This window comes from Anas acuta, chromosome 7 (genome assembly GCF_963932015.1).
Source record: "Anas acuta chromosome 7, bAnaAcu1.1, whole genome shotgun sequence".
NCBI classification, from domain to species: domain Eukaryota; kingdom Metazoa; phylum Chordata; class Aves; order Anseriformes; family Anatidae; genus Anas; species Anas acuta.
The window spans coordinates 9,975,308-9,990,521 of NC_088985.1; the positions used below are offsets into that span (position 1 = coordinate 9,975,308).

Sequence of the window (15,214 nt, forward strand, 5' to 3'; positions counted from 1 at the left end):
AAGCCAGGGCTGAAAATTCTGCTCTTCTCAAATATTACTGCTAATAGTTACTTCAATATGAATCATGTGTGTTTTTCAGGCAGTGCAGTCAACATCGAAGGAAGGCCGTTCTGAATAAAGTGAGGACAGCAAAAAAAAAAAAAAAACAAAAAAACCCACACAAAACGTAAAGAGCTATCAGAACAAAGGTAGAAATAAAAAAAAAAAAACAAAACCCAAACTGGTGACAACAAAAGCTGAAGACACATCAGTGCTAGAATAACTGCATTCTGATTTCTGTTCTCATGCAAGTAACACGGCAAATTAAGTGACGTTTACTGACAATATACAATGTCCTCCTAGCGTAACCCGTAACAGCTTTTACATGTACTTAAGTCCAAGACCCTGGATTCTCAGAGTCTAAAAACAATCCAAAAATCATTACCTTAAACCTCTGAACAAACACTGTTTTTTGAAGAATTTTTTTTTTTAAGAATTGTTTTCATCTGTTGTTAACATCTTGTATGCATCTCTCTACAGATTTTTTCTTTTTGACCTACAAATTGCTGATTTTTTATGGGTATTAGTAAGTTAATTCTCACAGGAGATGAAATGGAGTCCATTGTTAGAAAGCTTAATTTCAGCAGTCTAGGGAACACAATTCTGAGTATTTTTTAGGTATCTACAACTTAAAATAATATGGAAAATACCATTGTAGCGTATTTCCACTAAAATTTCCTTTTCTTTCAAATACCCAGTGGCTCACATCACAAAGTGGACTTCATTCTGAATCACTGTGACATTACCAACTAACAGTAACTTCCATTGGTTCCAAAGAATACCAGGGAATCTTAAATGGAGATTTGCTAAACTTGAGAAAAAATAAACAGTCTACTTACTGGGACACTGGGAGTTTTCAAAACTGGTGGTGCTGGCAGAGCCTCTGATTCCGGCTGGTTCCAGTGTCTAGCATTATATACAGCTTTTGTGGGAGACTACAAGATAAAAAATCAAAATGTTTTTATGCAAATTTCTTTGTAAGCACTATATACTTCAAAAATGGCTACACCAAGAAAAGAGACAAAGTAAAAAGTAAAATGAGCTTCATTCTTTCCTTTCTCTCATCTTAGCAATACAAGTTTTCATTCAAATTCTCAATATAGTACATATCAGAAAATCTGAAAGGCTTTGAAGCATCTTATGGGTTTACAGACATGTGGACCTTTACAAATGGCAAAAAACAAATGGCTAAAATATTTCAGAGTTTTTTTCCCTTTTAAAATTTGTTCAAATACAAAAGGTCTGCAACATTCCTAAAGACAAAAACAGCTACTGAGAAAAAAAAAATGACAGTAAACACCACATCAGTAGGAATTATGAATAGTTTGGAATCAACATGCAAAATCAACCTAGTTTTTGATGCTTGGAAGAACCAAAAATACTGAAATAAAATGCCTTTATCCATATTGATAAATTAAGCTTACTTTTCCTGCCCAAAGATGTGTCAACACAAATCAAAGATGTAGCAAAATTTACTGTCTTTCAATTTGGGGGAAATACAATTTAAGTCTTCGAGGAAGCTACGGCAGCATTGTAGTTCTAGCACTTGAGTTTAACAATCTAATTGCATAACATATTTCAGACTAATGCCATTATAATTTTCCACTATTTTTCAATACTGCGTAAATTATTTAATTACATAAACTTCTCACATGCTCCTATATAGTATTTTACATGTGGAAAAATATTTTTAGCAGTTGGGCACTAAAAATCATTTTCTGTCAAAACGTGAGCCATGTGTAGCAAACCCAGCAGAATCATCTACTGATCCCACACTACTCTGTGAAGTGTAACAAAGCTTTAGCATTTCAAGAGCTGGTAAGCAGATTTTGTAACTCGGGAGTTTCTACATTACTGTTAAAACCCTGTTGTGCTACATCCTTCCATTCTTTACAAGAAGAGAAAGGCCTGACTAACAAAACCTGGAAGAACACTAACAGAACAAAAATCTCAGCTGAGTTTCTCAGAGCCCAAAAGATCTGTCAAGCCCTAAATCATTTCAGTCTCCAATCAACAGAAAAGCCTCTTTTCCTCCTACACTGTGCTTTGTCCTGGTCCTAAGAAACTTACCTTAGTTGATTTTTTATTTTTATTTTTTTAAAAGCAGAGCTCACGTACCAAACAGTAGCAAGCATCCAATTGTTTTAGCGGTTCTACCTATTTTCCAAAGTAGCTCTTTTAAACCAGACACTTTCAGGTGACAGATATAAAAAGTCTTTCAGCAGCCACACATAGCCACAACAGTCACAGACAGCCATAACAAAATAAAGTTTTTGCAACAGTTTCAAAGTTTGAACTTTCCCATGTAGCAGAAGCAGTAATTGACACCATTTCCTGACAATTGCACCAGACTCAAAGAGTTAAACTGAGAAACTTAAAACAGTTCATGCTGCTACAGTTATGAACAAAACTGTACAAAAATCAGGAAAATGGTGCTGTATAGAAAATAGGGGACTGTTGACACAGTGGTTAAGATGTGTTATCCCCCATGCACTTCTGATTAACAAGTTCTTGCCATGAACTTGAATAAGGGTTTGTGGTGAACAAATGAGAGAACTGCGTAATAAAAGATGCCTTCCTAAATCAAGAAAAATACAATGCTTCAGAAATGTCTGTAATGACAATGAATCACTGGATGATTTCTACACATTCACTTTATTATTTAATCTGTGGAAGAGCTGTGAAGAATATCGCAGTGCATGCTTTATATTGGGGCAGAGAGGGTGCAAGTTTCTGGGCACCTTATCCTGATCAAGCTGCCACAGGGCTGGTTCAGGCTGGATATCAGGCAGATGTTTTTCACCCAAAGGGCAGTCCCGCACTGGAACGGGCTCCCCAGGGACACAGTCACAGCACCAAGCCTGTCAGAATTTAAGAAACGTTTGGACTGTGCTCTCAGTCCCATGGTCTGAATTCTGATTTTTGGGTAGAACTGCATGGAGCCAGGAGTTGGACTCGACGATCCTTGTGGGTCCCTTCCAACTCGGGATATTCTCTAATTCTATGATCTAAGGGGTAATTCAAAGAAATAACATACTGTCAAATAACCAGCAAGGAAGTACAAAGTATATTTAGTGCCAGGTTCAGCTTAGTGTGACTGCTGGTGAAAAGATCATGCAGAATTCTTATTAACTTTGCAGGGAAGCTTAACTACTGCAATTCTGACAACAGCGTACTGCGTTACAGCTGCCAAGGTCCTGTTAGCACAGGATGCTCCTTATTACTCGTCTCAAATCTCAGATACAACCTCAAACAGTATTCTAGCCCTGCTTAAAGGATACAAACACAGCAGTATTCCTCAGTTTGTTGTCCGGTATGGACGTGGCAGGGAGATGCAGCCCATGGCAGAAGGCTGGGCAGAAGAGCCTCCTGGACTCGTGCCCACCTTGTAGCATGACATACAAATGGCAGCGGCACGGGCTGAGGCAGGCTCCACTGCTGCTGCACGACTCTTGATTTTATGAAGCTCAGGGAAGAGCACAGCATTTGTGCTTAGCCAGTGCATCTGGCCTTAGCTTGCACCACACCTGCCTGCACTTCTGGTTTCCTCAGGCCCTGAGCACTGTGACAAACCCAGCATGGCCCTCGGCAGGCACAGGGGCAGCACAGCCACACGAGGCCCAGCACAAGAGGATCTCCATCGCCTCACCTCAGGAGGCTCACCTCGCCACAGGCACTTGGGCAGCAGGTGGGCCGGCCCTCGCCCACTGCCAGTCCGAAGTGTTGGCAGCCTTGGGGTTGAAATGAGCTTTACTTGCATGATTTTCTTTAACCCCTTTCTCAGATAAAAAGCTGGGATATCCCAGAGTGTTTTGTGACATGGCATGTTGCAGCTTGCTTCGGCACTTGCAACACTATATACAGGAAATATGAATTTTATGTGAGAAATCAAGTAATGCCAGCAATAAACATCTGCTTCAAGAAATGATGGTCTTCATTTAAAAGTTACCTTTTAACAGAGCCCAAACTGTAACTGAAAGTGGTAATTACTTAAAAATCACAACTCAATGGAAGATGAATTTTTGACTCCTCTCCCTAGTCCTACCTTGCCCTTCTAAATCCAAGTGATTTCACCTGTGATCCCAGGACTCCCCAGTCAGCTACATCCTGGCTCACACTAACAGCTCAGCCACCTCAGCCACCACAAACACTTGCAAAAAAAAAAAAACAAACAAACAAACAAAAAACAAACAAACAAACACATATTGTTTCCAAATAAATATTTTCTACAACAGAATTTTCTAGAAATATTTTCTAATCAATTATGCAGATGCCTCTCACACTCATACAGATGTGGACATAAACATATCCCTCCTTTGCAACCACATCTTAGAGCAACCTTCACATTTTCCCTTTCAACACACACAGATAAATTTTCAAAACAATTGCAAAGAAACAGCACCGATACCGACCAATCTGTAAGCACTGCGTCGGCTTGCTTTAGATTACTGTAGCCAGGAAAAGTAACACAAAAAAGATCAAATGAAGGCTGGTGAACAGTTTTCAGAGGATTGATCACACGCACAACAAAATAGCAGCTCAAATGCTTGTGATAACAAGCTTCTCTGAAGATGCAACATCGGTATGTAAGGAGAAGTAACTTTATAAACTGTCTCTCTTAAAGACAAGACAACCTTGCAATTATTCAAATAATGCAGACTTGTCTTCCAGAATTCCTCCTCTCAAGATTAACTTCGAAGAGATGCAAGTGGATGTACATCACTCCTTTGAATTCTGTGTTCTTAAGGCAAATAAGCTCTGCAATATTAATCAGCTGTAAGAGCTTCTGCTGATTAGCTGAGTTTCCCTTTTCATATGTAGAGCACTGACAGCTGTTTACACACAAATAGATATCTGAAAGAGTGCAAATATTCCTGTGATAGTGTAAAGAGTATTATACTATGGGACTCGGCATGTGGCTCTGAGGGGTGAGCTGGGATGAAAAACCATAACTAATGCCGGGGATTTTTACAAAATGCATGGGGTTGTCAATTTTATAAATATCATCTCCAAAGAGCATAAACTGTGGGTCATGCTTAACCTCTCATCCCTGAAAGCTTCAAAGCCGAAATTTCAAGAGTTGGCACTCTTCACATATTGATGCGGCACTGCCTGCCATTCACGGATGTAAGAATAGCAGAAAATAGGAGCCAGGGACATGAGTCATTCTGAAAATACTAGCAAAACAAGAAAGACAGCAGCTATTTGCAGGCAAGAATGCTTTCCAAGGTAGAACACAGTGGGAAAAAACACACATTTTTAATAGATATCCTGATAAATGCATTATTTATATTTGAAGGGCATTTAAGACAACCACATACCAGATGCTTGTCAAAACTACAAGAAAAAACTCCAAATAAATCCAAGTATTTTATTATTTATCACTAAGGATTCGTAGTCATTAAGAGCAATGCTCTCCCCTGAATGTCTTGCTTTGAGGAAGAAAAAAATATAACAAATATGTTATGCAAGAAAACTATTCATAGGGGACTGTTTCTTTTGAAAAAGGAAAGGAATGAACATACATTCAGAGCAAAGAAAAACAAATTACATTTCAAAACAGGAAGATGGGATATCAGTTCAGCACAGCCTCAGCCATGTGTCTGTAAGACAGAAAAGTTAATCTAGACTTCAGATAAGACAGCAGGTTCAAACAGTAGTTAAAAACAAGAAGTAAAACAGAACCCAGCCATTTGTTCAGTCCTTAATGTGAATCGCATCTCCATTATTTGGATCAGAGCAGCAGATTAGTGCCAACAAATCACCTCTGGGTACCACGGACCACTTAATCATGAGCTGCTATACCATTCAGAACAACAAACAAAATTAAGTTTGCTTTAACACTATCTGCAGAAACATCTATACAGCTAGAATCGGTATCTTAGCTTTTGTTGTGTCCTTTCAGGAAAGAAAGTAAGCTCTTTTGTTCGCAGGGACAGAACAGCTGTTGTTTTTCAACATATGAATGCAAAATTCCCAAGTTACTGGGAACACCTCTTAGTAAAGACCAGTGTCACGAGAGAGTCCCATCATTTTCAATCCCTCTTGCAAAGCATACATTTATCTTCAGATTGTCTCATACAAAATCTGTTTTGAGCCGGGCTGTAAAAACATTTTCAACATCTAGACACAGTGTTCCCTTACAGGATTCCAAAGCACTGATATGACAGACTACAATACTGCCATATCAAATTCTTCTACTTGTGCTACATTATTGAAAATCATTTTTCATGTTTACATAAAAAACTGCACTACAATGGGAAAAAACTCATTTATTGTTATTAAATATTGATCTCCTTTAATATTTTAAATACTGATGTTTTAATAATAACAATGTCCTTTAATGTTTTCCTCAATACATCTCTATAAAAAATAAACGTGTCCATTAGTTACTTCGGTATTCTGTGCTAATTATATTTGGAAAGGTGATCTGATGATTCTGAAGTGAAGCAAATTCTGAACGTTTTTACTTACTTCAAGTGGAGTAACACTTAAAACAGATCCCACTAATTTGAATGGCTCTGGGGACTCGCCACACATATTGCTTCAAAATCACTGATAACAGTTTTCTAGAGAAACAGTCTATGTGTTCCATACGTATGCCTTTGAACTGAACACAAAACAGTGGGCACTTGTACTGTGGGCACTTTGTGGTTCTGTAGAGGCTGAAAGAAATGGAAGAAATGGAAGAAAAAAGATCCCAAGGAACAAGTGCAAGAGCCGGACAGTCTACTACAGGCTACCCAAAGTGTTTCTTCCCTTTTCTCCATCTTCTCTGTATCCCTCCTCTTTGTTAATCGCTACTCTCCCTACAAACATGCTGTACACAAACGTGTGGGCACATGGCTGAACAGCTACAAGCTGGTCATCAGACAAGGTTTCAGAGTACCGGCAGCAGAAATAAATGGCACTGAAGCTTTCTTTGCGTCAGATTTCTGAAGAACTGCAAGATGTTTTCTCTTCCTCATAGCTGAAAAGGAAGCCTACAGGACACAACGAGATGGGTCAAACATCAAAGCGGAACATGATAATTAACTATTAAAAACAGGGTAACTTGATCAACATGAGACACATCCTTTAACAGAATGAAATAAGAGTGTTCTGTATGCTGCTTACACCCAGTGTCATCAATGCTGGTCAGCTCAGAAGAAGAAGCCATATGGTTATTGTTACCAACGTGGCCTTAAACCTACGTTAATTCTAATTAAAAGGGACAGGGTACAACAGGTTAGACATCACCTCAAATGAAGAGAAGAGAAAAGCTACCAGCCAGCAAGTATCCGTACTGCCATATTTACTGACAAACACATCCTTGCAAACACTGTTAGACAAAATTTCTGCCCACTTTATTGCTACGTACAGACAGATACACGCGATGCTGGGCCCTCAGCACGAAGTGTTTTACACTCAAGATTTGCTCATGTCGTGTTGCACTGTTACCTGATGTAAATAAAGGCTCAAGAGAGCTGAGGGAACCAGCCACGCTCATACAGCGTATAGGAGCTGCGAGAACAATTTTGCATATTCATCCACATACCGGTTAAGCTCCCATTGGGGAATGGAACTGCTATGATGTTTTGCTCTCTTAGTGTTTTTGGCGTTTTAGAACTCTATAGGACTGAAGCCTTGTGTAGCAAAGCATTTAATTTATCCCACAGTTATCCTGTAATGCCTGATTTACTAAAACACAGTTAATTACAGCTGGGGGAAAGGGGGGAGGGTGGGACACACACAATGTAAAGATGCAAGAGACAATCTGGTTTCAAAACAAATGATCTGTGGTTCTTGACTAAAAGGAGTTAGTAACAGTAGGAGCTGGAAGGATAAAATACAGCTTCCACTCAAGCTGATATTTCTGAAAAGTGGAAAGTACACACAAGGGGAAAAGGATTCCCATACCTACTACTCCCACATTTCCTCCTCATCCCTGTATGAGGATTTGGCCTATTACCTTCACGCTGCATTTGGCACCCCCAAGAGCCAAAGCCATGCCTCAGCTGGTAACCCCTTCCTTGACACCACACGGGAGAAATGGGACGGCTGGGCAGAAGTCTTGGTCTACTTACAGTAATAATATAAGAATAAATGTTAATAATAAGCAGTAGGAAGTCAGTACAAAACACATGCTTAGCACAGAACCTGTTTTTTCAAAGGTTTACTGAAATAACCATATCGATATATAACTGGTTTTAATTAATTGTTTTAGAAGCACTTTTTTTTTTTTTTGTCTTTTACTTTACTAAATTCGTTTTTGTTTCAGCAATATAGAAGTTGCTTGAAGTACACAAACTGTTTATCATTGGTTAGCACTTAGAACAGCTCATCAGTCATTCATCATTGCAACTAATAGTTTTTGGACAAAACACAAGCCCCACAAAAACAGTTGAGGCTCAGGACTGGGCAGACCATCTGCCAGAAGCACCAGCCAGTAAATGAAAGGAATTTACTGCAGAAGCAGCAACATGCTGTCACAGGTTGTCAGATCCAACCACTGCTGTTTGTCAAACTGCTGATGAAACAGACTGCTGGCTTAACACGGCTCTGATCGAAGCCAGGCGTTCTACAGAATATTTTGATTGTCAAAATTCAGCTCAACTCCTCAACACAGTCAAAATAGCAAATATCAATTAATAATCTTTCCTGTTAAAAAAATGTTATTTTGACATTCTAAATTAGGATGCAGAAAAACAGTTCAATGTGTTTAGCATCAGCTATTTAAAAATCACGCAAAAGTGCCCTGCTATAACTCTTCGTCCTTTTGGTGGGATACTTTTTCCTAATGGTTATGCAAATTAAGCATAAGCTTAAGCATAAGTTTTTAGAATTAGTTCTGAGCAGTCTACTCTGACCCTATGGTTAAATTTATGGAAAGGGTTACGACTGATGTAGCACAACTTTAGAATTGTATTTCCACTGCTGTTTTTCCAAAGACTATTCACTTACATTAAGCTATGGAAAAATAATTAACCAAAACCAGCTGAGGTTGTAGCATTTAATCTTCACATATATTAAATATCAAATCTAAAAGAGATCTTTAAAACATTCGGTCTGAATTGGGGAAATGCAGATTCATTTGCAAGCAAGCAAAAATAAATGTTTCTTGCAGGATATCTTCAATAAACATCTACCGTAAAGTATCACACGAGCTCAGTGGAAAACTACAGCTCACCACAGAGTTTCTTTGCCCTCCCACACACACGTCATTGCCTTGTGAGCCGTAAGATTAATTAGTCAAACCCAGAGACAAGCATGGTTTTTTACTTATTCAATTTCAAAATTCTTATAAAGATCAGGCAGAAGCATTTCATGCCGGACTGCAAGTAAACCTAGACACAGCATTTCTTTCAAGCTGATATTTATAGCTTCTAGTCAGCATGAAGCACCAGGGGAAAAAGCTCACATCCGCCTGTAAAATATCTCATGGTTATATGCTGTAACTTGCATTACCACAACTCCTATCAGGAACAACAGGATCACATATAAGTTCTATTTTCAAGGACTGACAATTTCTCACAGTGCCTAAAATTTATAACAGAAATACGGAAGAACTCGATAAAAACCTACTCAGAAAAAAATTGCTCACAGCACAAGAATGATGCGATCAAATAACAAGCTATCTGCTATTTGCAAATCACACTGAAGTCATGCAAGGAGAAAAAATATTTTTTCGCTGGCTCAGCACTAAGATAGCCAATTTACCTGGAAATTTGTGCTCTTGAAACAGCAGAGATTTGACACACCCTTCCAATTGATCGATCTAAAAAACATGCTTTGAAAATTCATACAAGTTTCTGTATCCTGCTGTAGCAAAACACAGCACTTACTCCTAAAACTCAAATAAAACATGAAGCATGTCTAGAGGGTTATGACTAAACCAGGTCTATCTTGGCCACAGAGTTCAGAAGCAGTCTTTGGGCTAAGCCACGTCTGAATACAGCAGTGATTTCATTCATGTATTCAACATTACTGTCAAGCCTGAATCTATTAATGCCACTTGATCAAAGTAATGCATGTAATCCTCCTAACGCCGGCTGTGTTTAGTGAGCATTTCTCAGTTGCAATGTTGACTTAACCAGGTTAAGACGACTTCATTCTTCTTCTTTGGTTCCCTTAACTGAGCAGATACAATTGTCCACAGTCTCCTTGTGAACCAGACTGTTATTTGTGTTAAATGCTTCCTTTTACTGGGTTATTTTCTAAACACACGTCAATTCCTCAGGTAAGTTCAATGTGTACCTTACGGTCAGTTCAGTACCTTATGAAACTGCAGGAAGAAGGGGAAAGGAGTGAGCAGGTACGGCAAAAGCACAGCCAAGTCAGCTTTATCAAATACTCCCGTCAAGTTTCTTTTTTTTTTTTCTTCCCTCCTTTTTCAGCCAAAACATTCCTAGAATTTTCTTTTAGTTTTTAATGCACAAGATCAACTTTTCCTAGCTAATGCATTCTATGCTAGTGGAATAATTTAAGCAATATGCTATATATTAAAATCAATGGAACAGCTTTGCAAGGGGAATTTCATGGTCGAGCACTTGAGTGGCATAAATGAAACACTGTGAGAGTGTCAGTGGTGAAGAGGTTTTTCCATACCTTTTCCCACACAATCCAATGACTGTGTAACAAGAATAAGAAACAAATAGCTGTTTTTTCTTCATCCCATTCACTGTGTACATCAGGCAGATGTATTTTACAGTCACAAAACAGATTTTCTAGGGGCAAAATCTCAGCACAAGTTTAAAAAACTTCCTTCTTAAAGTAAGTTTATCAGGAAAAGAGAAGGAGATACTTAAGGCAGTTTAAATTTGTTTTTAAACATCCAGTTGCCATTTCAAGAGTAGTTAAGAGAAATGTACAAATTTTAACTGACATCACAAGTCCTTAATAAGTCACATTAGTTTTTAATTTGAACACTTGCCCATGAATCCCTGATGCAGAGCATCCACGTTGCAAGTACTCACTTCCTCATGTTTCCAATCGTAACAAGTAGAAATTTTGTTCTCTCAGGAAAGCGACAGTTCAGTACTTTTGTACTGAAGTGAATTCTGTCAATACTAGCACAGATGCTTTATGAAATATACTCCAAAGTTTTACAGTATATTTTGAAATAGTGCAAAAAAAATCCACATCTAAGAAGTTAATTCCAAAAGGCTAATTTCCAAAGTTACCTTATTCTAGAGCACAGAACCACTGAAATCCTCACACAGCACTGACCTAGTACCTTGAAATTTCACACTACTTGTCCCCCATTTGAGAAAACGCAACAGAAGCTGTTCAGGTGCGTGGCTACTTGAAGGAGAGCTCTTGTTTTCTGTTATACTTGCTTTGTCCTACTTCATGTGACACAGTAAGTTCCCTTACGTCTTAGCAGCAACGGAGAGCACCAACAGGATTAGAGTCTTTCCCCTGGCCCCTTAAGCTGAAAGACTTCCATATCTTTTATTTAAGGTAAGTAATTCTATTTACAATCTTATGCTAGAATATGGCAAAGGTAATCCATATTCACCTTGCCTAGGCTGGCCTCCCATAGGCACAGGCTATGGACCAGCACAGTGTTACAGGGCATTCTGATCACACATTTAAGGTTTAACAGCAGAGGACAATCCCAAAACCCATTCAGAGGACCTAGTGGTCCTAAATGGCATACTGGACAAGAGAAACACTGAGCTGATAATGTAGCCCTGGCACAGAATACCAGACATACTCATCAATTTGTTAAGGATAATCAAAAGATGAAGTGTGAGGATAGACTACTTCTCTCTTCTCCATTTCTAAGGCTTTATTCCAGCTTCCTATTTAGTGGCATGGCATAAGACCCCTGAGAACTGTACTAAGTACTCCCACAGAACTGACTTTTTGTTATTTGCTGGCTCCAGCCCAAATTTGTGGTGAGACAGGCAGAAGCAAGAAATCTCGGGAAGGAAAAAAAAAAAAAAAAAAAAAAGGTCCCTATTTTCAAGTCTTTAGTCTTGCGTAGATTTGGAGCACCACAACCAAAAAGCTCTTGCACACTTGAGAATTAGTTTCATCTGTGGAAGGCAAACCAAGCCCTGCAGGACCGGTAGGTAAGCATACCACAGGCACACAGAGCTCCCAGACTTAGTACTACCTGGACAGTGAGTTACTGAACAAGTTGAACTAAATTTGTAGACAGCTGCAAACAAACTTCTGCAGATGTTACTCATGCAGGCTTCACACCCATAATTTGCAAGTCAAGTAATGCTAATATTTATATGCTGTAAGTACATAATTACGTTGCTACAGTACATAATATCCCCCTTGTAACTCAGGCTCAGGATAAAGAGAATTAAGTCACTTAAAAGCAGAATTCAGGTTAAGGTTCTACATACGTAAAGTACACACTATTGCAACTTTTAAGCTCATTATGTGTATGAATAGTCAGTGATTTTAGCGAGGTTGCTTATATTAAAAGCAGTTTTTGAAACACGTATTTGCTATTGACATCAGAAGCAATCATTAATATTTGTAATCGTTCATTACACATGCCCCAAATTTCAAGAACTGGACTTGAACATTGGAGTGTGACAGCTGGATTTCAAAAAGCATGGATGTTAGCAAGAGCCCTACTGATTACAGACTAGAAAAAAATTCTTCAGCTTTCTGGATCTACTGAAGTTTAACAATACCACCTGTTGCTTCCTGAGTAATAGCGCTGTTTACTTTTCAGCTCAGCATGACACAAAGTGCCATACCTCTAACATCACCACCTAGCAGAAAATAATTAATACTTTAACTGCTAGTTCCTGCAAGAAAGAAAAAAAGAGAAGGTGCAAGAATTTTATTTTACTGTATTTTTAATAAGATCAGGTAGTTAAGGTCAGACTAGTACTTTTAGTTCATTTCTTTCCCTTCCCAGAAAGAAAATTCCATTAAAATAGAATTGAGATTAAGAGTTTATATCTATAATTTAGGACGATAATTATAGCACCTCTAATTACCACCAGAAGCTTTACAAGTTTTTTTTTTTTTTATTATTATTAACTCCATGTAACAGCTGTATGATTAGAGAACATTAAAATTTAAAATCTGAATTGCAATTACAGCTATTTCTACTTCTATGTCCATTATACCACTGCAGGGTCAAAAAGGTTGCTTAATTCTCACATCTCACACTTAAATTAAGTGTATTCCCAACTGAGAATCTTCCAGAGTTGAATCAATTTTTCCCCATATAATACAATACTGCTGTAAGGTTTTCCCCACATATACATTCAAAATTAAAACAGTTCTCATACAATCCCTCAAGTATTTCCAGTACAGATATTCAAAAACAAAATAAAAAGTTATCATAGACTAGAATGTGATGTATATTAGTACTTAAACACACACAAAATCCATATTCAGCAGAACACCCAGAGCTGTTACACGCTGCTGAAAATACAGCAGAACAGGTTCAGTCAAATTTACATTCTCGGTACTTCAGTTTCTCAGTCTGCTCTAACACGTTCCCTGAGAAGAAGCTGATCTTTTGTAAAAAAGATTATCAGCTGAAGCAGAGGAACTCCCATTTTAAAGAAATATTTCTGTTCTTTAAAGGAAACCTTCCTCACTTATCGACAGCCTGACTTGAAACTCCAGAAGCAAGAGTTGGCAGCTGAGGGCTCCTCGTTCTGCCCAAAGTCACCAGGCACCAAGAAGCCGTACTTCTGTTCAAAAGGGAATTACAACTGAAAATACTTAGTGGTCACACAGCCCCTGAAATCAAATTATTCCCTTTTGTGTTTTGAAAAATATTACAGATTTGCCCTTCTTCTTCTACCCATGAATCCACATTTGATGCGAAAAATAATTATATATCAACACAGCTGGGGGGATAAAAGAGATGACAGTTCTCAGAACGAACCAAAAAAATGTAAAATACTTGAAGTGAAGATACTTTACAAGAAATTAACTAGTTTTATAAGATCTTTTAGCATTACACATCAAAGGAAAAAATAAATATATTTTTAAAAATCTCTTAGAATTGTTAGACTACTGAACAAACTCCTCTGCATACAGAAGTTTATATTCAAGCATACAACTGCTGGGTCTTGTAAAACTTAAGGAAATCAAAGTCAAAGACAAAATATACAGGCTTTTCCCTTTCCAGTTCCCTCTCTCTCTTATTACCCCAGTTCTGGATTGCAACAACTGTGAGACAACTACACTCTAGTCCAGACAATGGGAATGTGCAATGCAAAAAGCATGTTAAAAGGCCTCAGGTGCTAAAAATAGGTGTCCTAGACAATCGTCATAAAAACTTCATTTAATGGAAATCACATGGATCCTGGTACTTTAAACTTTCAGCTGAACAGCTGAACATAATTTTCACTGTATGCACTTCAAAAGCCTCAAAATACTGAGTGACCTATAATAACAGGTAAGATAAAACACACCTAGCATTAGCAAAATAAGCAAGCTCTGTTCACAATGTGAAATGGCAAATTCATACTGAATGCTACACAGTTGGGGTATACAGTAGCATGGGATCTGGGGTTGCTTTTCTTTTTTACTTTCTTACTTTCCATGTGTCAAAAGCACTCGTCCTTATAAAGATGACACCAATGCCAAATTGAAAGGTTTGAGGTTCAATCCTACAATGTGATATATATGGCTTAGTAGAGTGAAGAATTAAGTCTACACAGCATCTAACGGTGCTTTTCCTTAAGCACCATCTAGAATGGAATGTATCAAGGTTGTGAGTTACCATTGCACAACCCATGAGTTCAGACTTGCATCTGATACTCCCAGTAACTGACGCAAGAACTTTCTCACTGGAAGAAAGGTTTCCTTTTCCACATTTAAGGTGTAATCTTACAAAACAACGATTATCCAAGCACAGATATAAAGTGGGACAAAAGGCCTGTTTAAATATAAAAGAACATTAACACTGAAGAGCTGATTAAAATAAGAACTTGATCTAAGTATTACTACTCACCCGCTTTGGCCCACTAAAAATCTTCCTGGTGTTTTCCTTAGATTTATCACCTTGTTTATTTGTGGATTTTTTATTGCCTTCAGGCACACCGGATGCATCCTCTGAGAATTCCAGAAGCTCTGCAAAAGGAAATAAGTATAAAACCTTACTGAAAGTTGTTGAACTGTTAAAGCATTTCTTGCATCTAACATTTCAATGTGTAACTTCTGAAGTCATGTAACTATCAAACACTCTTCACCATAA

General features: G+C 38.1%; 1 protein-coding gene across 3 annotated transcripts in view; it reads right to left on the reverse strand.

Annotated features, from left to right (window-relative positions):
• The window catches only part of WAPL (WAPL cohesin release factor), a 149,806-nt gene that overhangs the window by 26,268 nt on the left and 108,324 nt on the right, over positions 1–15,214 (reverse strand). For all 3 annotated transcript variants that reach the window (XM_068689384.1, XM_068689383.1, XM_068689385.1), the window contains 2 exons: positions 14,972–15,090; positions 879–974 (listed from right to left, as the gene is read on the reverse strand). In XM_068689384.1, the coding sequence (XP_068545485.1) occupies positions 879–974; positions 14,972–15,090 (215 nt within the window). The remainder of the gene's footprint in view (positions 1–878; positions 975–14,971; positions 15,091–15,214) is intronic.